General features: G+C 35.3%; 1 protein-coding gene across 2 annotated transcripts in view; it reads left to right on the top strand.

The window, feature by feature from the left end:
• Nup153 (nucleoporin 153) overlaps positions 1 to 25,633 on the top strand; it is a 70,025-nt gene that overhangs the window by 37,792 nt on the left and 6,600 nt on the right. For both annotated transcript variants that reach the window (XM_063259936.1, XM_003468757.5), the window contains exons 12-20: positions 6,528 to 6,662; positions 7,330 to 7,428; positions 8,887 to 8,971; positions 11,448 to 11,570; positions 14,463 to 15,080; positions 17,635 to 17,829; positions 20,276 to 21,166; positions 22,653 to 23,012; positions 23,660 to 23,932. In XM_063259936.1, the coding sequence (XP_063116006.1) occupies positions 6,528 to 6,662; positions 7,330 to 7,428; positions 8,887 to 8,971; positions 11,448 to 11,570; positions 14,463 to 15,080; positions 17,635 to 17,829; positions 20,276 to 21,166; positions 22,653 to 23,012; positions 23,660 to 23,932 (2,779 nt within the window). The remainder of the gene's footprint in view (positions 1 to 6,527; positions 6,663 to 7,329; positions 7,429 to 8,886; positions 8,972 to 11,447; positions 11,571 to 14,462; positions 15,081 to 17,634; positions 17,830 to 20,275; positions 21,167 to 22,652; positions 23,013 to 23,659; positions 23,933 to 25,633) is intronic.

The raw sequence follows: 25,633 nt of genomic DNA, 5'->3' as shown, positions 1-25,633 counted from the left end.
TAAAACATTGCTTTTGAATTATTTGATCCTTGGGATATTTCTGTAAGGTTTTATTTCTGCACCCTTAAATGGCTGATGCTGTCATATAGTTGCTGTCTTTTCTACTTCTTTGTTGTTGTTGTTTTGTGATTTATGTTGTGAAAGGTAACTGTACGTTGTAATTTCATTGCTATGGATTTATCCAGCATGAAGATTTACTACAATTAATCCATTCTACTATCAGGCTGTATCTGGCTTGATTCTCAATACATGCTAAGATGAATATTGAAACATCTTTTCTTCTGCCCATATGCAGTATTTTCTCTAGGAATGAAATAAGTATATGACAACTGGATGATCTACTTTTTCTTTTTCTCCAGTCTTTTTGAGACAGTGTTAACACTGCAGTTTAGGCTGGCCTTGAACTTACTTTGTAACCCAGGCTGGCCTTGGCTCACAATGATCATTGATCCTGGAGCCTCAGCCTTCTGAGTTTGAGTGCTAGGATTGTAGGCATGTGCCACCATGCCATTTCATTCTTCTTTATAAATGACTTGAGCCAGGTTAGATCACTTCAGGGTTTTTTTTTTTGTCTTTTTCCTTTTTATCGGTACCGGGGATCGAACTCATGACTGCCTGCTTGCAAGGCAGGCGCTTATGCCGCTGAGCTAAATCCCCAGCCCCAACTTGAGGGTTTTTTAAAGGTTTATTTAGCTCACTAAATATCTTTTGCTATGAATTTATATTTTGGTAGAAATTTTTGGATGTCCTAGTGTTCCCATGTCTGCTGGTATTTTCTTTTGTGGCTATTTGAAAAGGGAGGGGCTTTCTTTTTTGCTTTTTAACTTCCCATTTACAAATTGGCGGTAGTTTGCATCTTTTGGCAGAATCATGACTTTCTGGCAATTTCTTTTCTGCCACATGGTCTACACTGCCATGATGTTTGAGATTATGTTATAGGTTTAGCTCACTTACTGGTCTGGGATTCTTCACTTTTCCTTAGGTTCTGCTTGTTGCTCTGCTTCTGGAGTATTCTGAAAAGTTTTTTCTGTATTGTACCATCTTCAAAGAAAATTTCAGTCTTAGATGCCATTAGTTATACAATTTTGTACTTTTTGTAGCAAATTAATTTGTTATTAAAGCTTTTAATGTAGACTATTAATTGCATTTAGGAAATAGGTTGCTTGGGTTTGAAATGTTGGCTCAGTGGCAGAATGCTTACTTAGCATGTATATAGCCCTGAGTTTTGACCCACAGTACTCCAACCCCCGAAGAAATAGTTTGTTTACAATGATGGCGGACCTTTTAGAGCTCAGAATGATAGCAAACACCTGGCTGTACACGAGTCATAGGTTTGCCACCATATGTATATATAAAGAATTTGGTATTTGATTTTCGTAAGGTTTTAACATTTTTCGCTAATGTTTATAGCCCTGCCTTTAGTAAAGGTTATCTTTGTATGATGAAAATATTGATATTTGATAGATACAGGTTATATAGATTTGCTCATTTTCCTTCTGTTTCAGTCTTTTAAAGATAAAATCTCTTGGCCGGGGATTTAGCTCAGCTGCATCAGCACTCCCCTGGCAAGCAGGAGGTTGTGAGTTTGATCCCTGCTACAAAAATAAAAACAAACAAAAGATCTCTTAAGATCTTGTGGAGCTCAGGTTGATCTCTATCACTTAATTTTAGCTGTCGTTGAGATACCTGTTTAGTGTGTCTTTGCTGTATTGGGATTTTTTGGAGTTTATTAATTTACTTTTGTTCTTATGTGGTATATTACCTCTAAAGAACTTTATGAGCTCCCCTTCCCCCATTGTCTCAGTCACAACCCCCTTTACCTGGACACCCCCCCCCCCCATTCCAACCAACTGCCAACTGTCACTTTTGCATCCCAGGATGCCTCTCACCCAACCCTTTCCATCCCTGGTTTTTTCCACATTGGAGTATAGCCTCCAGATTGCTGAGGAAAGAGGTACTGTACTAATGGGATAGTTGCCCACATTTTCTACCACTTTCTTTTATCTAAATAACATAGGTTTAGAGATACATACTGTAAATATTTTGAACACAGTGGATTTTTTTGTTCCCAGATAAGGAGCACTGCTGTCTTAGTTGAGTTATAGTTAGTAAGACTTTTTGGTAAAATACTGAGAATTTTTTGATGTTTTAATGGGCCTTCAGGAAAAGTTAAATGGGATGGGAGTTTTTTTTGATAGAATAAAATTGTGCTGTTTTCACGTCCAGTTAGTACTTAATAAAAATTGCTGTACTTTGTTTTACTAAACAGTGAAGTTAATAAATATCTGTATTTAAAATAGCCCATTTTGTAATATGAGATGGTAAGAGTGTTTTAGCTTTTACCTTATCTTAGATTTGAAATTTATAAGGATTATTACAGTCAATAAACTTATTAAAAGGCATTTTATCTGGACTGTGATGTCAGGTTTTTTGTTTTTTTTTCCTAAAGACTGAGTGCTCCAATGATGTCAGGTTTTTTTTAATGGTTAAAAAGCTGATTGGTATAGGAGAGATGAGCAGAATATAATGGACCTGAGTTTGGAGAAACTTAATTGATGTTGTCAGATACAAGCTGATCACTTAATAGCTGAGTGACTTCTAACTGCCGTTTTTCCCCTCTTATCTCATGTGAGATAACTCATGTGAAGGTATGACAAAGATAATACGTAGTAAGTCATCAAATGTTTGATTATTTGTGTGTTCAACTTGAGTTGTCTGTAAGCATCTACTTAGTAGAATTCTCGGCATTTTGCTCCTAGATTAGTTGGACCCCCTTAGGTCCTCTTAAGTTGAAACTTGGGGGGATATGAATGCAATTACAGGATTAGTTCAAGCTGAATGATACAAAGAAAATGAATTAGTATGAGTTAATAGTGGTTTTTTTTTTTTTTTTTTTTTAAACCAGTACCAGGGATTGAACTCATGACTGCCTGCTTGCAAGGCAGGCGCTTATGCCGCTGAGCTAAATCCCCAGCCCCAAGTTAATAGTTATACAGTTGATGTTTTAAGGATCCTAAAGACAAGAAGATAAGGCTAGAGGTTGGAGAGGGAAGACATTTCCTTGTGTATGTCCAGATGCTTCTTAAGATTATCTGCCTTTCTCATTCCAAATTGATTATAATGTTTCAGGAATTAGAAATGTTGAATTTATTGTACAGTGCTACACATACATAGCTCTTTGGATTAGTTATATTTGCTTTGTCAGATAGCCATCTGTCCAACTCCCTTTTTTTTTTACATTTCAATGCAAATTGAGAGCAATGCACTTTACCCCCAAGTGCTTCAAGCATATAGTACTGTTAAATCTTTGTTTTTTAATTTAGCAAAAACTAACATGTAGTAAAATGTAAAATTCCTAGACTACCATTTAGTGCATTTGACAAATAGTTATACCTGTGTAACCCAGGCAGACTGTCTTCCTGTTGAAATACTGAACATTTTCATCATCCTGGAAACTGTACTTAACGTTCTTTCCCAGTCTGTTCCTGTCACCTCTATAACCTCTAACCATAGAGGCAACCACTATTTTCATTTTGCTTTTGCTGTAATTTCACATATATACAGTTATTTATTATGTATTTGTTCATTCCTGGCTATTTTGAATAAAGCTGCTATGAACATTTTTGTAAAGTATATTTTTAAGTGTTTGAATATTGACCACTTTATCAGTTTAGTTATTTAAATAATGACCAAAAATTGCATATTTTTTCCTTAATTTGTATAAGATAACAAAATATAAAAGTGATAGTTTTATCAAATTTATTCAATACAAATAAATTCTGGGTGCAACTATTTTGTCAGGTGCATGTTTAAGTATTTTCTCTCATTGTGGTCCCCCCTTTTTATTTTGGTATCAGGAATGGAATTCAGAGCCTTTCACTTGCCAGGCAGGTGCTGTGCCACAGAACTATAGCCCTGGCCCTGTCTATTTTCTTAACAGTATCTTTTGATCAACAGTTGTTGCCAATTTTATGTTTGAATTCATCTTTTTCCCTTATTATGTTTACCGTTGTTTGTATTCTGAGAAACTTTGCTGGCCTCCAGCTACAAAATAATATTTTTTGTTTGCCTTTAGATGGTTTGTTTTTTCTAATTTCTCCCATTTTACTTTGTATTTAACCCATGAATTAAAGATATATTTAACCTCTATTTGACCAGTATTTGTTCATTTCTAATTTAACTTTATAGTTAGAAAAAGATTGAAATCAAGATTTTATACTCTGAAGTGTATTGGTTTTTCAGAGTAGCCCAACTTATGTTCGGATTGATAATGTTGAATAGATTTCATGTATTTGTTTGGGGATAATGCAAGTTAATAAGATGACTCTTAGATCTTGATTTTGCATCAGCCTTTTTTTTTTATTTGAGGAGGCAGTATGGTTAATCTGTTAAATTACTGAACAGTGATTAAAGTTGAAAGTTTTTATTTGTTGGATTTATCTTTCCTTCCTTAATTATATCAATTATTGCTTCATGTAGTTTGATGCCTTCAATCAGAACATTAACCTTACCTTTGTTGTATGACTAATGATTTGTCCTTTTAATATTAAATATCGTTTAAAAATCTTTTAGAAATATGCTTTGCCTTGAAATCTACTTAGATATTGGTACAGCTATTATACTATTAGAGTAAGTTTTATGCTTACTAGTTGTAAGATATATCTTTTATGTAACCATTTACTTTTAGCTTCTTTAAGTTTTAGATAGACAGTATATAGTTGTCTTATCTTTTAATTGAAATGCTTTAACCCATTTATAGTTAATATACCTGACATAATTATTGATATTGTTGGATTAAGATCTGAACATTTTTTTCTTTGTTTCTTTTTCCCATCTTTTTTTTTTTAATGTTTAGTAGAGTTCCATTTTATTTACTTATTTTTTTATTTTTCCACATTTATGTAGTTCAGGCAGGCCTTGAACTTGGTGTAACCCTCCTGTCTCAGCCTCCTGAATGCTAAGGTTACAATTGTGTACTTTCATGTCTGGCTCATATTCTGCTTTATTTGTCTGCTTTGAAGTTCTGGCTCTTTGCATTTGTTAACATTCTTCTTGATCATAGTATCTGTCTGACTTTTTCTAGACTGCTATATTACTATTGTGTTACTTGGTGTAAAGTTTAAAAATCTTGCAGCAGTATAGAGTTGACTTTTTTTTTTGGTCTTTTTTCCTTTTTATCGGTACCAGGGATCGAACTCATGACTGCCTGCTTGCAAGGCAAGCGCTTATGCTGCTGAGCTAAATCCCCAGCCCAATATAGACTTTTCTGTTTTTCTTCCTTGCCATTTTTTGCTGTACTGATCATTTGTATTAAACCTAATACACCTAAACAGGCTGCAAACCCACAGTATATACTTCTTGGGTTTTTTTGCTTTTGGGTTCTTGTAGCTTTGTGTGTTTAAAGAAATCAAGAGAACTGTTTTATGTTTGCTCCCATATTCTCCATTTCTTTATAAAATCTGTGTTTCTGTTTGGTATTGTTCCACTTTAGCCCAGAGAACTTGTGAAGGGGGCTTTATGACACCAGGTTCTTAGTTTTGTCTGGAAAAAGATGAAAGCTGAAAAATGTCTTTATTTTGCCCCCCCCCCTTTTGTGATCAGCTTTATTGAGGTGTGATTGATCTGTGTACAATAAACTGTATCCTAAAGTTGTTAGTGAATTTATCTGAACTCTGTGGTGGGCAGCAGTTGAAATTGTACTTTGATTTGGTTGCTTGGTGTATCTACTACACCTGTATAATTTACTGGTCCGAGGGAGATTTGGTTTCCTTGCAGACTCTGGGGACCTCTTCTGTGGCTTTTTATTTTTGCATCATTTACTGGTTGCTGTGGTCATTGCAGGCTCCTCCTTTGATTCTTTTAACAGGTTTATAGTTTTTTTTCAGGAAAACTTGCACTTGTACTCGTAGAGCAGTCAGAAAGCTCACTGGGTGCTCTTCCTTTCTTCCAAATGTTCTTTGCCATCTAGTTTCTCCCTGCCTTTGATTGCTTTCCAGTTTTGATAGTTTTTTTTTAAAATATGTCTTTTCCAAGAATTTGTACTTACCAGTCAGATCATTGGTTGGATATAAGCTACTGTAACACTAGCAGAAGTAGAACTGTTTTTTTCTCATTGAGTTACTGGAGATTTGGGATGATGTTTTTGGTCTAGTGGATAAAAAAACCAATAGGGCTCACTACTCAAGGGTTGGCTGGTAAATGCTTGTTTCACATGCCAAGACCATATACTATATAGCTTTTATGTTCTGTATTAATACCACAAGTGTGGTACAGAGAAATACTTTCTTATCTTAGTACCAATGAAAAAATTGATTCTGAGAGCGGGTAGGTTCTCAGTTACATAACAGTTGGTAGCACAGCTGGGTTCAGATATTCTTTTGTAATTTAAAAGACCATGTTATTAATACTGCATGATGTTACTACCTTTTTCCCTTCTAAATTTGCCTATAACTTCATCAGTTCTACCTGAAAATAAAAGAACAACATGCAAAATAGAAAATATCATTATAAACCTTGTTGTGTTTTAGGAAATGGACATACCAGTATTACCGAAAATATCGCTACCAATCTCCAGTTCTTCACTGCCTACCTTCAATTTTAGTTCTCCTGAGATCACAACTTCCTGTCCATCATCCTTCAGTCCTCAATCATTGACCCACAAGGTACTGAACCATTATGTAAATGAGGTGATTTTTTGTTCATATTCTTTCCTTTAGAAAAGTGTTTTTCAAAGGCAGTGGTTGATAATACATAATTGTATTATCAATTATGTATGATCTCCATAGTTGGGAGAGAAGTGAAAATGTGTTTTACTCTTAAAAATGTACAACATTGTGGGGGCTGGGAATTAAGCTCAGCTGCATAAGCATCTGCTTGGCAAGCGTGAGGTCATGAGTCCCCGGCACCAAAAAAACAAAAAAAAAACAAAAAAACCCAACATTTTTATGAAAACCTTCCTTACCTTTTATGCAATACATTAGAAAGAGACAATTGCAAGTTTTCAAATACTATTTCCAGTACGTTGTTTTGGTAGAAATTGGTATAGAGTTTTACTTTACAGGTAGCATTAGCATCTTGAATCTGCTCTTGAGACATTATTTTTCTCCTTTAGATAAATGTCCACTTCTAAGGTTGTATGTATTCTTCTTCCAAAAGGTAGCCAAGTTTTATAGCAGTTCTTCATTTTGCCACAGGTTAAAAATGAATTAAATATAAAAGGAATGAGAATACTTTTATGTTCTTTGAAAAATAATTTTCATAAGGTCTGTTTATATTCTTTTTCTAAGTAACGTTTTTGTGTCATTTCTTAATGCTTGGGGGAAAAAATAGGTACAGATGACCTCTCCAAGCAACACTGGTAGCCCTGTGTTTAGATTTTCATCTCCAATTGTAATATCTACGGAGGCAGTTGTACTATCTCCATCATCTGTAAGTAGCAAGCATGGAGTTTTTCCGTGTTGTAGTATGTATCCATCTATGATGCTGTTGATAGTAAGAAACAATTCTTATTTCCAACTTAAAAAATACTCAGGATACAGAAAATTCAAATGAACAGTCTCATATTCTTCACTTCATGTGTGTATGTGCACATTTTTTCCTGTACCATTTGACAGTTGAGATGCAGGCAGCTGATTCACTTAGTACAGTGTAGCGAACCTATGGCACGTGTGCTGCAGCCGGCTTGCTGTTACCTTAAAGTTCTAAAAGATTTCCTATCACTGACTTAATGTTTCTCCATGTGTCCTCAAAGAAGAGGGTGCCATCTTGGGTACAGTTATACCCAAGAGAAATTTAACATGATGCAATAATACAGCCCGTATTTAGATTTCCTTGTCATTCCCAGATGTCCCTGAATTGCTATTTTATTTCTATTAGTCCTAGATTCAGTAAAAGACTGACCTGCCTAATCAGTTAAATCATATTGCATGTAGTTATTAATATGTCTCTTGAATCATCTTTTATCTTGAAAAGTAATGGGCTGTTATTATCATACAATGTGTTTTTGTTCCTTAATGGTCAAGAAACATTTTGGATAACAATAAAGTTTAAATGTTCAGATTGTCCAAGATTTGGCACCTGGATACATTGCCTTTCTTTTTAACTGTGTCCTAGTTTTCTGTCACAAACTAGGTGTTGCAGATGCAATATAATTTCCTTGCCATCATTGTTTCAAAAGTCTCATACCTTTTGTTAGAAAATAGCATTCAGATACTGAGAACTGGCTATTTAGAATACAACCATCATTTTATGTGCTGTTTTGAAAAGTAAAAATGTCTAAGAAATTAAAATTATATGACAATGTGACATGGTATTTAATATAAGAATCGCAATTTGCATTTATATTTACATACATAGATACGTTTCAAATTATTTTGTGCTGGGTATTGAATCTAGTCTTCATATATGTTAGGCAAGTGCACTCATTGAGCTATGATCTGTACCTTCTCCTCCCAACTTGCTCCTTTTAATTTTAATTTTTGTTTTTTAAGACAGGGTCTCACTATGTATTTCTGACTGGTTTGAACTCACTATCTAGCCTAGGCTGGCCTTAAATTCGCAGTAGTCCTCCTGCCTCAGCCTCCTGGGTGCTGGAATTACAGGTGTATGTCACAATCCCTGCCTCAGCTCACATATTTTGACGCAGCATCTTGCTGTGTTCTCATGCTGCTCTGACTCCTGGGCTTAAGTAATCCTCTTCCTTCAGCCACCCAGGTGCTGAAATTGTAGGTGCAAAACATGGTACCTACCTCATGAATTCCAATTTTAGAAATTACAAAATATGAAGAACTGTATGTTACTTAAAAATAGATGAAATTTAATAAACTTTTTGACTTGTATTAAACTACATTCTGTTTAAAAGCAATTGATGTTTGTTGCTCTTCACAGATTAGATTTACCTTTAGTATGCCTGTTGCGAAAACAGAAATTTCTGGCTCTAGTAGTACTTCAGAACCAATTACAAGTAGTTCAGGTAAGTAAATGTTTTTGCAAAAACACAATTGCGTGTATCAAATTTTTGCTTTTCCCTTTGGTAATTGTTTTAAATGTTTTCCCTTTAGTTAAATTAGCTGTTACTTAAAAAGCAACCAGAAGCGACTATTCTTCTAATAATTCTATTACCTTCAAGAGATAGAAAGCTATTATAGTTCAGTTTTGAGCATATTGATAGAATAGCAAATGTATCTACCATTTTTGTTTAATAAAAAATAAGCTGACAAGTGTGTTATAAATGAAGTTTCAAATTTAAGGTTTTTATATTTTAATTGTGATGGATCTTTAACTCTATTTAATTCACATTTTTATTTGTAAGTTACATGTTTAAATATACAGATAGTATGCATTATTTCTGGACTGAAGACATTGTTATTTCGAAGCCAGATGCAGTGGCACACGCTTGTAATCACAGCACTGGGGAGGCTGAGGCAGGAGGATGCTGTGAGTGCAAGGCCAATTTGGACTACATAGTGAGTTTAAAGCTAGCCTGAACTACATAGAATCTGTCTCAAAATAAATAAACTGACATTTAGAAAAAGAAATGAGTAATCAGTTAATTAAAACATTGTAGTTTTCATTGTTTGAGAAATGGAAAAACATTTGGACTGAGTTACTCAGGTCATGAAGTTTGACTAAGGATTTTCCTAAAGAAATGAAGACTGACTGCAAGGGCACAGGAACAAGAACAAACTTGTTGACGCTGTGTCACACAAACAAAAGTGTGGCATACTTTGTGAATGATAGATGAGGTTGTAGAAACAGCTTAAATCCTAAAAATTCTTGAATACCATGATGAAGAACTGGATTTTATTCTGAATGTAGGAAGAACATACTGATTTTTATATACCAGTGCGATCATACTGAGGTATTATGACAGGAGTGTACTGAGCCTGAGGGTCTAGTGGGAATAGGCAGACATGTTATAGCCACATATTGGGAGTTCTTCTCCCAAATCGTTGTCCCAGAGATGATAAACCTTTTAGAGCTTTTAGTGGTAAAGCAGCCTACTGCAGCACATGCCCCATAGATTTGGCACCACTGCTTGAAAAGTATTTATTTGGGTTTTCCTTTTGCCCCTTCATTCCCCTTCCAATTCCTTCCCCATCTCACTCCTCTCCCTTTCTTTGTTTTTTTACATGAGATATTTCCATGCTGCCCCCCGTGACTTAAATTTATGACTTTCTGTGTTAGCCTCTTGAGTAGATAGGATTATGGGCATGTGTCATTGTGTCCAAACAGAAAGAAGTGCTGTATTTTCAAAATATCTGCTGAGTTTTAGAATTTTGAAAATTAGATTGTCCTTTCCTAAAAGATATATTTAAAAAAAATTAGCCAATATGTAGAAGCTAGAGAGGGTTTGGCTTTGGAATACAGCTTGTGCAAGTAGTATAGGAACTTGACTGATATTTGCAGCTTCTCTATTATTATTATTGTTGTTGTTATTATTGTTATTGTTACATGAAACAGCTTTATATAGTAGAAAGTAGCAAATACTGTAAAGTTGTTTTTAGTTTCACTGGGTTGAAGAGGAATAGACCTTAAGAAATTTTATGACTTGTTTTGAGGAAAAACAGTAATTTTGGTAATGCTTCAGTAGTGGTAATCTAATGAGTAATTATTTGTTAATGTAATTTTTTTGGGAGGTACTTTTTCTGATATTGGAGATCGAACTCAAGACCTTGTGAGGCAGGCATTTGTGCTGCAGAGCTAAATCCCCAGCTTTGTTAATGTAACTTTGTATTGCATTATATTTCAAGAAACTGCTTTATTTTTTAAAGTTGATTATGTGTGCATTTATATGTAGTATGTATGGAATTGTGTGCTGTCATTTTTACACCTCAGCTTCTCAGCACTTCTCTCATTTTAAAAAATTGATTGAAATAAGGATGTTGGGCTGGGGATATAGCTTGGTGGATAGAGCCTGCCTGGCAAGTACAAAGTTAGGAGCTCAATTCCTCCCCCAACCCACCCCACTGCCCCCCAAAAAAGGATGTCATGACTTACTGCTTTGTGACAGGACTTGATGTTTCTGTTACCTCCTTTTTCTATGTGAGTGTACTTTAAAATAATCCTAAAAATTTACCTCAGATTCACTTAAGTTTCTCCACTTTGATTATAAAAAATAAAAGCAGTTTGTTTATAAAATTTTTATTATAAATGGTATTATATTTTCCCCAGTGTTTCAGTTTTACCTTTTTTCAGTGAATTCGTTGGATGAATGAATTTACTTTTTTGTGACCGTGGGAGTTGGTGAGGGAATGTGCTTTTACCTTCTTATTGTAATGGCAGATTAAACCTGTACTTTTAAGTCTTTTGTTCAGTAAATTAAAGCGACTTTTTCAAGAGATTTAGAAATTGATTCAAGAATCTTTGAAAGATTTTTAAAATGCATTTAATTCAAGCCAAGTGTTTTTTCTTATTGTAATATCTTTTATAACTTTAAAAAATTACAGCTCAAGACAACATTGCAGTGAACAGTACAAACTGTAAGAAGCAGAGTGAAGATTATGAGAGCATTTTAAAACCTGCAAAAGTCCTGAAAGAAGGAAGTGTTCTAGATGTTCTGAAAAGCCCTGGTAAGATAATAGCTGCCCAGGAAACAGAAGGGTTAATTACAAGGTCATGATCTCATTTTACTGTTTAATTGTGTTTGTGTTGTGATTTAGCCTTGTAAACACTATAACTAGTTTCATAGGAGGGTGGTTTTTTTTTTTTTTTTTTTTTTTTTTTTTTTACCTGTGGTCAGATCTAAGTGTTTTATGGGAAATGTCTTAGAAACCTTTTCTCATTCCTTTGGAATTCAAGGACTCTGAATTAATCCTGAAATCAAAGAAGGAAGTGTAGGAAAGGAAAGTAGATAGATACTGTAGTAGGTAGATAGTGTAGATAGTGTAGGAAAGGAAAGTAGATCAAAGAAGGAAGTGGAGGATCAAAGAAGGAAGTGGAGGAAAGTGTAAAAAGGAAGTGTAGGAAGGAAAGTGAATTACCTGTAGATAGAGATGGACCAATATTCAAAAGAGCAAATGAGCCCAACAGAACCTTCTCTCTAATGAGCTCTCTCACTTTTTTCTCCATTTGATATATGATGGAATAAAGACAAATTTGCTTAATTGTAACATATAATTAGAGGACAGTACTTGTTTGCAGTATAAAATGTGAGAGTTAGCACTTAAGTTTATTTTTGTAGTTGACAATACTTGTATTTATTTTGTAAGGTGCAGTATTGTAGTGCAATACATGTATTTAAATAATGATCAAATGAGGACAGATAATTTGAAGTGGATGAATAGAAATTCTCAAGAATACTTGTGATTTGAAATTGGAAAAAAATCTCTGCAGTTTTGTGATTGCCTAGTACAAGAATATGCAACCATTTATTATGACATTTGATAGCTTCAACAGGATTTAGATAAACCCAGCAGATGTGTGCATTCTTAATGGGATATGTTTTATGGCTTTTTTTCATTGTTTTGATTTTTTTCTGGTAGGCTTCTACAGTAAGATTAGGAGACTTAGGTTATTTGGTCCAGCGTTTCCTTTGCCTTTTTTTAAAATGGTGTATACTGCTTGAGGAGTGAAATAACTTGAGTAGTATTACACATTTATGGTAATTACAGAAATCCTACTCTAGAAGAAACAGTGTATCATGTGTGTAGTTTTATTGTACAGATTTATTTGGTGAGTTAGGGCCACACTTTGTGTATATAAATCCTGTCTGCTTTTAACTTTCTAGTGTCCTAGATACTGTGTACCACTGAGTCGCATCCTCAGTCCTTTCTGTTCCTTTTTGTTATTGTTGTTTTATATTTTGTTTTTTGAGACAAGGTCTCATTGTACAGTCCAGCCTGGCCCTGAACTCATTAGGTAACCTAGACTGACCTTTGCGCTCTCAGTGATTGTCCTGTCCCAGCCTTCTGAGTACTGGGAACTGTAGGTGACACCAACACATCTAGCCCTTTTTTTTCTTTGAGATGAGGTGTAACTTAAATTGCCTGAGCTCACCTACATCTTTGTATTCTCTTACCTGATTCTCTCAAGTAGCTGGGATCCCTGGCCTGCCCTATTATGTCTGCCCATATTAGAAAAAGATGACAATATAAAAGGAAAAGAAGTCTCTAATGCCTGAGATGATCGCTTTTAAAATTTGGCCAAATTATACATTGTTGACCACTGGTTGTAACTGGAGTATGTGGAATCTTTTTGCCTTTAGCCTAAAAGTAGCTTACTTCCTTATACCAATAGAAGACCTGTAGCAACTATACTTTTCCTTTAGTACTAAAGGCTGGATAAACAGATCACTGATAGTGGTGGTGTGTATAAAATGAGTGAGTTGGTCCCAGGTTTTATCAAGGGACTTTTAATCCCATGATTAAAAGTCATTTCAGTAAATAAAATGTAGCTTCAGTGAATTATTTGAGTGACAGCAGTTTGGGCAGCAGAAAATTTCTCCTCATCCTAGGTGGGCATGGTGTGGCATATGCTTGCAAACAGGGTATTCTGAGAGGCTGAGCCAAGAAGATTGCAAGTTCAAGTCCAGCCTATATAACATAGTAACCCAGTGAGCCTATATTAAAAAAAGAAAAAGGGCTGGAGATATAGCTCAGTGTGAAGGCCATGGATTTAAAAAAAAAAAAAAAATCCTTCCTATAGCCACCCTGTTCCATATAGGTCCTTTACTTGTTTAAATGCACCTTCATTTTGTTAGAAAATAAATACACTTTAGAGTGTGAAAGGCATTTGTGTTTATGTTAGGTTACTCTTTGAGGCATTGTGTTTGAGTTACTGCTTGGGAACTTTGTATAACCATACATTTGACCTGTTGCTCTACAAGGTTAGCCTGGATCTTAAATCATTTTGATATTTCTGGGCCTTACTAAAGGTTTGGTACATCTCATTGGGAATTGCATTGAAGGCTACAATTTTAAAGCTTATGTGAGCTTAGTATAATTAAAAAACAAGTTTTACCACTCTGTTGTCTTTAGAGGGACACCTGTCAAATAATTATGCCTCTTCAGTTCAGCTTGTTTTGCTGAAGGTAGAGGCTTCTACAGCACTGTATTATGACTCAAACATTAAAAGATGATAGATACTGAAGTTGTTTGGCATAGCCAAAGGAACACCTGAAAGAAAACAGATGTGAAAGGAAAAGGCTTGACTATATTACAGGAAAGCGCAATATAGTAAAGTGTGAATAACAGTAGTATATATCAGTAAGTTGTATCTGATGAGAGCATCCAACTACAGATTCTGGGAGGGAAGAGGTGATGCATGCATCTTTTGTAGAATTTTAACTATGTTTTGATTTACTATTCTAATATGATTGCATGGGTGAAAAACAACTTAGAAGTTGTCCATCTTGGAATATATAACCCTGCAATAAGGTAAATATGTTTTCTTTTGGTAATTATAATTAATGCCTTGATTAGAAAATTCCTCTCTTTCTCCCTCTCACCCCTATCCCAATGTAGGTTTCACCTCACCAAAGGTAGATTTGGTTGCTTCTCAGCCTACTACTACAAGCTCTGAAGTTTATACAAGACCAGCAATAAGTACCTTTTCTTCTGGTGGAGTTGGGTTTGGGGAAAGTGTAAAGGCTGGGTCATACTGGCATTGTGATACATGTCTGCTCCAAAACAAAGTTACAGACAACAAGTGCATAGCCTGTCAAGCAGTAAAATCGACACCAGGAGAAAGCGCTAAACAGACCGGAACTGGGACACCAAGCAAAAGTGTCAAAGCTGCTCTTTCTGCCTCAGGAACAGGCTTTGGAGACAAGTTTAAACCAGCAATAGGATCTTGGGATTGTGATACTTGTTTAGTGCGAAATAAACCTGAAGCAATGAAATGTGTGGCCTGTGAAACGCCCAAACCAGGAACTGGTGTGAAGCGACCCCTGACATTGACAGTGGTTTCCGAAAGTGCTGTAACTACAACTGCTTCATCTTCAAACTGCACTGTTACCTCTGGTACCTTAGGATTTGGAGATAAATTTAAAAGGCCTGTGGGATCTTGGGACTGTACAGTATGCTGTGTTTCTAACAACGCTGAAGACAGCAAATGTGTGGCCTGTATGTCTGAGAAACCAGGTACATTTATAGCTGTGTGGAATAATTTTGCCAATTACTTACGAAGAGCATTATAATTTATTCTGTGAAACAGCTTAAAATAGTTGTAGTATTTGTAACGGTTCAGAATGAATATTTCTCCATAATACTTTAAAACCGTCTTGAGGTTAAAGTGACCTGCTTGTGGCTGTATCTTACGTTTACTTAGGATAGGTTGGCTGGTATGTTAACCAGTCTAGTGTACACTTTTTTCCCTATGGATTTTATTAGAAACTTCTTGCTCTCTGTAAAATTTTTCAAGATTGACTATTGTAGATATTGAAAGATTTCAGAATGAGACAGTCTTTTTCAGTTGTTGATGTAGCATAAAGTGTTGTTTCATCGTTTTCCTCTTATGTAAAAAATAAGTGTAGTTGTCATTTACAGGGGTGGTTTCATTAAGGGATAGACAATATTTTATGAAAACGTTATAGTTGAATATTAATGGTTGATACCATAGTCACATGCTGTCTTCCAGGGACATTGCAATGATAGGAAATAATTGAATCATTTCTGATTTCTAACTTAGCTAGAAGTTGGGGAAAGTGTAAAAGCTAGAAAAATGGAGATAGGTTTGAGTTTTTCCTGTTGGCTTGTTAAAAGTTGGAAGAATTCCTGAAGAATTTTTATCAGTTTTTAATTAATTTGTGACACTGGTTTTGTGTTTCTAATTCAACTCTGGCAATTTCTGTAAGAATAAGATTTCAGAATCTTTATTCTGAAATATCTTTTCTTTTCATATCTGTACCTCCTCATTTAAAAAGGATATACCCTCTACATGAGGAAATTGAAATTAAGTCTATATTACTAACACAAAAGAGGCTTATGTAGGTGTTAAAGAACATGGATTTTATTCTTCAATTGATGTTCTTCAACTGATCATTATTTTCAGCAGCAGAATGATGAAATTTATCAGTCATGGTGGCTTTTTTGAAAATGACATTGAAGGCAAACTAGTTCAGAGGACTCTTGTGAGTAGTGTAGGCAGTAAACAATGGTGTATACTGTCAGAATCAAATGAGGTGGGAGAAGATATAGAATTGTGTACAGTTTGACATGTTTATTTCCAGTTGCTGAAGTTGACATAATATTTGTGGGTTTGGATAAACTAATGTGGACCATGGACTCTGAGGATGGAGATAAGAGATTTGGGAGTCATTAGCCCATGTTTTGATATTGGAAGTTGTGGGGCTAATTATTGAGTAAATAAAGACAGCCTAAAACCAAACTCTGAAAACTCAAGGAACCGGCAGTAAATAAAATTTTCATAGTTAATCTTTTAAAGGAATAATCAGAGTGGAGAAACAAAAATTAGATGGCAGAGGTTGCCTCTGACAAAGGAATGAGACCAGAGGTCTCATAAGAAGGTCAATAAGAAGGCTACTATTGAAGCAGGAGATGAGGAGGACTTGAACCAGAATTGAAAAAGGGTCAGAAGAAGAGATTGAAATAAATTTGAGAAATGTTACAGGTAATGAGGAGCTACCTAGGCAAACTAACCAAGTGGTTGCTGGAACAGACAGTCTACAGTGATGGAGCTCAGAGGAGAAGGTGGGTTGCAGGTACAGATTAGAACTGTTATGACCAGAGCTAATAAGGACGGTGGACCAAAGACAGAGCCTTGGGGAGCAGTTTTGTTGGCAAGATACAGGAGAGGCTGTAAAATGCTGAGGAGGTTCAGGAAACTGTGGAGAAGTGACAACAGTTGGGTACTGTTTGGAGAAGTACAGATGCAGAGTGATTGGCTTCACTCTCCACACTTTTGTTTCAATAACTGTGCCTTCTGAGTTGCCTGTAATGCTGCCTTTCCAGGCTACAGACATGCTGGTTCTGCTTCAGCATACAATTATCACCTCATATCTGTTAGTCATTTGTTCCTTCTTTGCATGTTTGTTTTAGGTCATTCAGCAATTGGTGATGATGCATTTATGTTTTATTTTTCCCTTTCAGACCATGAGCACCTTAAAACGTTTTTATTTCATCTCTATGTCTCCCAAATCCAGCTATACTGGTGTCTAATGTTTGTTAAATGGTTAGCATATAACAGCCAATGTTGTGAACATAATAGGTATAGGGTTTTATTGTGAATGTATGATATAATACTTCTGTGCAAAAACATGCTTTGAAATCTTGAAATTAATAGGTATGCATATTTTTAATGTGTTAGACATTGCCTGCAGTTTACATCTTAAGTTAGAGTGCTCAGGTGTCTAAAGAAGTTTTGGATTCTTTAGAAAAATTTAGTCTTTTAGCTTCTAGTTTGAGAATGTTTTTATTTTTTCAAACCACAGCAGTTTCAATTTGAGATTGAGGGAGCTCAGTCATCACTGAGCAAAGTTTGAGCAAGCTGTGCATTTATCAGGTTAAAAAAATCCCAGCGGTCTGTCTCATTTTTAACAATGCAATGTTTACATTGCTGGTGTTTATGTGTCTTAATTGGAAGTTGTCAAAATATTAAAGTTAGTACTATCATTAAGATGCTTATGTAATGAAAATTAAAAATTTTAACGATTATTTTTTCCGCATGATCTTTTAGGAATCTCAGTCCCTGCATCTAGTAGCAGCACTGTACCCATCTCTGTGTCTTCTGGGAGCTGTCTAGGACTGGACAAGTTCAAAAAGCCTGAGGGAAGCTGGGACTGTGAAGTGTGCCTAGTACAGAATAAAGCAGACTCTGTCAAGTGTGTAGCATGTGAAAGTGGGAAGCCAGGCACAAAATCTGAGTTTAAGGGTAAGATGATGGTGAAATGCCCTTTACAATGCCTTTTTAAAGTGAAATATTTGCAGAGCCTTAGTTTTTTTTTTTCTTTTTGGTCTCACTATGCAGTTCAGGCCGGCCTTGAGCTCATTTTGTAGCCTAGGCTAACTCTCAACGATCCTCCTGCCTCAACTTCCCGAGTGCTGGGATTACAGGTGTGAGCCACCACAACTTGGCTTTCTAGCTTTAGTTTTTTAGTTATTCGTTCTCTCTTGGAAATTCATGTCAAATGAGATAATTAAAGTTCTTAACTCCTGTAGTTCATGTGTATCTCTGATTTTTAAGGCTTAAAGTTGCTGCGGGTCACCAGTGAGGTGTTCTTTCTACATTTGAATGGAGAACTTTTGTGTTCGAGTCTCAGCTTTTAGGTTGTTTTGTTTTTTAAATGTTAATTCCCAGATGAATTTCTTGACTTACTTGAAGATGAATGTCTTGATTCTTAAAGTAATCTGGCTTGGGCTTTGGTTTCTCAGTGTCCATTCCAGAAAGAGAACTATTTAATATTTTACCCTGTAAATATATTGGAAGAATCCTCAAAATAATTAATGGTAATGTATCTTTAAGCCAAATTTTGACCACAAATCAAAAGTTTTATATTTTTTAGTCTATAAAATTGAAATAAAAGTTTTGTAAAATAATACCTCTGATATATATGAAATGCCTTAGTGTTTTCCATTTCATTTTAAAAGAAAAATGATTGCAGCAAACTAAATTAGTTGGATGACTTAATGGAATATAACTGGCACTTGAAAACTGGTGCATCTGGATGTCCTGGAAGATCCCTGTACTCTCCTCTGTTGCCGCACTCTGTTGCCTCACTGCCCTTGCTTTCCTGTGGTCTCCCGTATTACATGCTTCACATACATCTAGAGTCATTTGAGGGCAGTACTAAGATCAGGTTAACTCTAGTCTTTGGCACTTTTATTTTTAGCGTTCCATTCAGAATCATATAAAATATTTTAGAGACCATGTAGATATATCCAGTTTTTGCTCAGATTTCAGATTTCTCTTTAGGGAAAGGTGGGGTGAGTGTGTAATCATTAAAGGGTGAAATTTGAGGAAGAAGGTTTATAAAAAGTGTGACTGTCATGTCTTATGTGCTAGCAGAGTAATGTCTAAATATCTTAATGCATCTTAGTGTCTAAATAGCTTAATGTATTGGTTTCTTTGTTTTGAGCCAAGAAATCCAAAATTTTGATCTTGTCAGTATAATATTGTCTTTATAGCTTCAAATCATGTGTTTTTTCCTGTTTTCTTGATGCTAACTTCTTTTTAAGTGCTTGAGAAATAAAAGATTTTAAAAAATCAAAAAATCTTCCTTCCTGGATATTTTCCCAGAAAAATTGAAAAGATCATGTTACAGTGTTATGTGCTGTGCACCCATGTTCATAGCAGCACAGTTTGTGATAGCTAAATCTTGAAAATAACCAAAATGCCCATTAACCACAGAGTAGATGAAAAAATGTGATATTTTTATACAATGAGAATACTATTCAGCTATAAAAAAGGATGATCTTGGCATTTATAGGTAAATGGAGGCAACTTGAGAATATCCTTATTAGTGAAATAAAACTCACATTAGGAAATATCACATTGTTTCTCTAGTGTAAAAAATAAGAACTGACAGAATAATTGGATCCAAAAAGTATAATAGATAATGTAAAAGTGAAAGGGAAGGAAAGTGCTCTGAAGCATATAATATGTGTAGTGTGTAAGATAGTCGACCGTATTACTAAATTTCTGTTAGATTATTGAACAGAAGAGTTCGCACTGTCAATGTTTGAGTGTCTAGCTACCTTTTATGCTGTGATTTTGTAACTTTAAGAACTATTTTTAAGGTGACAATATGTAATATATTAACTAGCGATTTTATGATTTTTTTCAATTCTGTATTTCTTTTCTATTTTTTAAATTTTCTTTAAATAAAAAAATAAAAGAATCATGGCAAAAGTTCATAATGAGACATCCATCTCTTGACCCTATTGGCTCATTTTCCAGCCTTTTTATTTCCCTCCACAGGAAATGGCTATGGCTAATTCCTTATAAATCTTCCAATGTTTATTTCATTTCTGAGCAAACATACTCTTATTTGTATATTTTCTATTTTCAGCCTAGATTGCAGATGGCATTTTCAGTGTCTGATTTTATCCTTGAAGTCTCAGCTACAGAATCGCTGGGTATATGTGATTGTGTTTTTTACATATTAAAAAAAGAGAGAGAGAAAAAAACGGATGAGATGTAAATCTTGTGATGAATATTGGTTAACTTGATTCATATTTATTGCTATTGATAATACTGTTCAAAGTAGGCCTTGTCAAAGTTGTGCGTAGTTGTTTGGCTTTCAAAGATAAGCATTTTTTGTTTGGGAACATAAGCACATTAAGTTACTGTCTTTGTGGTATCTTTTATATTTTTGTAGGTTTTGGCACATCTTCCTCATCTTCAAATTCACCAGCCTCATCCTTCAAATTTGGTATTCCGTCATCATCTTCTGGGCCTTCTCAGACTTTAACAAACACTGGACCTTTTAAATTTGGAGATCAGGGAGGATTCAAAACAGGCATATCATCTGACTCTGGGTCTGTAAACACCATGACTGAAGGCTTTAAATTTTCTAAAGCAACTAACTCCAATTTTAAATTTGGAGTTTCATCTGATTCTAAAACTGAAGACGTTAAAAAGGATAGTAAGAATGATAATAATTTTAAGTTTGGACTTTCTTCTGGTGTAAGCAACCCAACTTCAGCCCCATTTCAGTTTGGTATGTCTAATCCTGGACAGCAGGAAAAAAAAGAAGAACCATCTAAATCTTCATCTGCAGGCTTTAGCTTTGGTACTGGTGTTATTAACCCTATTGTTGCTGCTGCTGCTGCTGACACCGTAGTGACCTCTGAGAACAAGACCAGCTTCAGCTTTGGAACCACAGAAACCAAGAGTGTCTCAGTGGCTCCTTTCACATGCAAGACAATAGAAGCAAAAAAAGAAGAAATGCCAGCTACCAAGGGAGGGTTCACTTTTGGCAATATGGAAACTGCCCCTCTGCCATCTGCCTCAATGTTTGATTTAGAAAGGACAGAAGAAAAGCAAAAGGAGCCTGTCACTTCTACATCTCTGGTTTTTGGGAAGAAAGCTGACAGTGAAGAGCCAAAATGTCAACAAGTATTTTCCTTTGGGAATTCAGAGCAAACCAAAGATGAGAGTTCTTCAAAGGCAATATTTAGTTTCAGCATTGCAAAACCACCTGAGAAGGAATCAGAGCAGCCAGCAAAGGCCACTTTCACTTTCGGAGCTCAAACCAGTACCACATCTGGTAAATACTAAAATTTTATTGGGAGATGCCTTTGATATCTCAACAAGAACAGGAAGTCAAAGAATGCTTTATATAGGACATAGTTAGGAGAGTACCAACTATTCAACTCTTGGGGAAGGAGCTGTGGGTTTTTACTTTTCTCCTAACCCTCTAGATCTAATTTTCAGCAATAACAGCTCTAATGGATTAAAGTTCGTAAGAGTGCACTTTTTTACACATGTCCTTCTTCCTTCTACTTGGGCCTTCCCTGTGGGCTTTTTGTTCATCAGCATTGGCCCATAATTTACTATCTGGCAGTGCTTGCTTCGGCAGCACATACACTAAAATTTTGCTCTCTAGGAAAATAGGGATTCACAAATGCACAGAATATTGAGTGACAGAACTTTTATGTAAAGGCTCTCATTTACAAATAACTACAGATAATCACCTGTAAAACATGTAAGGAACACAGACAGCAAATAATTAAGCCCTGAGAAAATGGGTGATTTTGAAAACTAAAATCCTGAAGGAAGAATAAAATAACATCCTGAAGGTAAAGACTGGCAGTTGAAATAAAAACTGTTCTGTATACTTAGTATTGAGAACAACATAGCTGATTATCAGATTAGTAAAATGAAAATTTCCAAAACACTGCAGAAATACTGAGATACTGACAAAAGCTACATCCACAAGTAAGTTTCACGTGAAATAGTTTTTAGAGTAAGACAGTAGTATAAGCAGAAATATTTTTAAAATGAAAAGGAAATTTTCTATATAGACTCTAGTCTTAAAAATGGAAATGACCCCCCACTAGTTGACAAAGTTCAGTTCTTAGAGAAGTTTCTGCATAGCCTGGCAATCTAAGCTGGTTCTAAAATGTACATGGAAGGAAAAATACCCAAGAAAATATGGGGATAATAGAGCAGGCATGTAAGCAATTTTTTTCCTACTAATATTAAACCAGACCTCAAATTACATTAATTTATATTAATATAATTATATATTTAATTAAAATAGTCTAATAATAGTAAGCACTGAAAACATTATATATATGTTAAAGTGTGTCAAAAAGGTGACTGTAATATTAAAGGCTGTATTACTGTGAGGAAAAAATTAACTGCCCATTTGTGTAAGTTGAAGTTGTGATCCTAATACATTTATTGGATCATAAATTACAAAATCATATATATAAACAATGGCTATCTTCCATATATCTGAAGTTGTTATCCAGACATAGTATTAAGTTAAATTTGGATTGGAGGGATAAGTTTTAAAAATCCGAGTGCTGAGGCCTTTTTGTGAAAGACAGAAAATCCATAGGCCATAAAAGGAAGAGATGACTATTTTTGACTATATCAGATTGTATTAAGATGAATGATTTGATGAATAATTCTATATCAAAGTTTGACAGTCTATTTTCCAATGAATTCTTAGATTCCTAGTGTAGGAAAAAATTCTCAATAATTTGTTCTTAATGATTTCTGTTTCTTTATTTTCTGTTTTACAGATCAAAGTACAGCCAAGCCAATCTTTAATTTCTTGAACAACAGTTCCTCTAGTTCAAGTACACCAGCCAGTTCAGCAGGCGGTGGGATTTTTGGTAGTTCCACTTCGTCCTCCAACCCACCTATGGCTGCCTTTGTGTTTGGACAGGCCAACAATCCTGTGAGCAGCTCTGCTTTTGGTAACTCTGCTGAATCCAGTACATCTCAATCCTTGCTATTTTCTCAGGATAGCAAACCAGCAACCACATCCAGTACAGGCACAGCTGTCAACCCATTTGTATTTGGACCAGGTTCCAGCAGTAATAATACTACTGCAACCTCTGGTTTCAGCTTTGGAGCAACAACTACGTCTAGCGCTGCAGGTACATTTCCAGTAGAAAATAAAAGCATTGTAGTTGGATTTATATATTAATATAAATGTGTGTGTGTTTGTTTTTTAAATCTGTAACACTGGGAATTGAATTGTCTTCAGCCTTATTAATTAATTGAGACAGGATCCTGCTAACTTGCCCAGGCTGGGCTTGAAACTTAGTATCTTTCAAGTTTTCTTTTTGGGATGTCAGGTTGTAAATAATAGACAGTGGTTGTTTTAAGTATAAGTCATCTTATTATGCAGTACATAGATGTATGTAACTTAGGATGATTATTTCAGCATATCAGAATTACTGGCTGATGACTGAGGATATATATATCTCAGTGGTACAGTGCTTATATAGTATATGTGAGGCCCAGCACCAGAAAAGAAAAAATTGTTGACTGGGAAGGTGGTGACTTGTGTTAATTGAAACTTTTGTTTATATGGATTCTGTTATTTTTACCAAGTAATAGAATTGTGTTCTTTTTTTTTTTTTAATTTTAGACTTGTATTCTTAATCATTATTTGAAACTTGTCTTAATCAGGATAAGATTTTTTTAAAAAGTGAAATTTACTTGTGGGTTTACAGAAATTCCTTAAAAATTATTGCACTGTTACTGTCTTGGTGATGCAAGTATTTTAATCGGCTTCCAGGATCCTCCTTTGTATTTGGCCCTGGACCTTCAGCACCATCTGCCAGCACAACATTTGGTGCTAACCAGACCCCAACATTTGGACAAAGTCAAGGTGCAAGCCAGCCTAATCCCCCAAGCTTTGCATCTATATCATCTTCAACAGCATTGTTTTCTGCTGGTTCTCAGCCTGCACCACCTACTTTTGGAACAGTATCAAGCAGTACTCAGGCTCCTGTGTTTGGACAGCAGCCTAGTCAGTCTGCATTTGGTTCTGGAACAACTCCTAATTCGAGTAAGTTTGTAGTGATGTAGTTTGTATCTCTGCTTAGATTATGTGTATCTTAAAAACAGTATTTTTTTCTGAACTTTGAAACCATGTATATGGGGGCATCATGGTAAATTTAGTGAGAAGTGCATTATAGGATGTGGAAAACGCCATTTTTTAGGAGACTTTCTGTTGGTGAGTTTGACTTTTATTATTTTAATGTGCTTAACAGGAAAAATATCAATAAAATGTTAAAATTTTAACGTGTAAAGTATTTTTAGAATAAGCATCAGCATTTTCAGCGTCAGCTGTATACTTGCAAAATCTTAAAAAAAATTCCTGTGTCAGCTACAATGACAATACAAACAGAACTACCACAGAAGTAATCTAGGCTTCAATACTGTGTGTTTTGCTTTCTTGTCTTTTTTGGCAGGTCGTACTTGTCACCTCTCATCTTCCTCTTTTGTCAGGATCTTCTATAGTACAACGTGCACCTAGCAGGAAAATGAAATTATCAATAAAATACCAATTATAGTGAGTGTTTAGAATAAGCATCAACATTTTCTGGATTGTTTGCTTCCTAAATCTAAAAAAATAAATAAATAAATTCCTTTGTGAACTACAGTAGCAGTACAAATAAAGCACTTAAGACAAAGATAATCTTTACTTGAATTACCATACCTAAGGCAATTTTCACCCTGAAAACAGCATGTGGCGTACACAGACATCGCTTACACTAGTTACACATGTGTTTCATTTTATTGTCTTCTTGACATCTTGCTGGTCTTCTTGTGTTTTGGGGAAGTCCTCATGATGTTTCACCTGTTCAAATTCTTTTGCAGAGCTCTTTGGGTAGATGCACGCTATTCTTTCTCTGTTGTGATTATCAATTCCAGTCCCAGTCCTTAAAGGAAATTTCTCTGATTTTTTTTTTGTCTTTTTGAGACAGCGTCTCGCTGTGCAGTTCATGCTGGCCTTGAGCTCACTCTGTAGCCTAGGCTATTCTCGAACTCTCAACGATCCTCCTGTTTCAGCCTCCTGGGTGCTGGGATTACAGGCCACACCCGGCTTCTTTGTGATATTTAATGCTTGTTATTTTCTATGAAACTATTTGTACCTGACATGTTGAGGATTGAGTAAAACACAACCATTGGCCAACATTTTGTGTATTGAGTGATGTCATAGTTGCTGCATAACTCATCAATAGTGTGTACTCTGCTTTTCATTTTGTTGTAAAATGTGGCCATTTCTGGCTTCATGTTAAGAATATATTATCGGGACTGGGGATTTAGCTCAGTGGCATAAGCACCTGCCTTGTAAGCAGGTGGTTGTGAGTTCGATCCCTGGTACTGATAAAAAGTTTAAAAAAAAAAAAAAGAATATACTATCAATCTTGGATTTTTGTCCTTTTTTTTGAGACAGAGTCTCACTATGTAGTATAGGTTGACCTTGAACGCACAGGATCCTCCTTGCCTCAGGCCTCCTGAGTGCTAGGATTACAGGTGTGCATCACCTTGCCCGGCTTCACTGTCGTCATGATACAGTATCAGATCTATTTTGTTTTTCTTTACCAGATAGGAGGCCAATGTTAAAGTCTTTCTAAGATCCAAAGATTGTACTATACATTTATCTATTGCGAACTTACAACATTGTTATCAGGAATCTCTGTGTTGTTCTTATAAACAGTTTGTTCTTATGAATGGCTCTTACCTGATCACTTGGTATTTT

Source organism: Cavia porcellus, unplaced genomic scaffold, assembly GCF_034190915.1.
Source record: "Cavia porcellus strain 051 isolate PalLab524CR breed Dunkin Hartley unplaced genomic scaffold, mCavPor4.1 scaffold_13, whole genome shotgun sequence".
In the NCBI taxonomy this organism is placed as follows: domain Eukaryota; kingdom Metazoa; phylum Chordata; class Mammalia; order Rodentia; family Caviidae; genus Cavia; species Cavia porcellus.
This window is presented reverse-complemented; position numbering and strand designations above follow the sequence as displayed.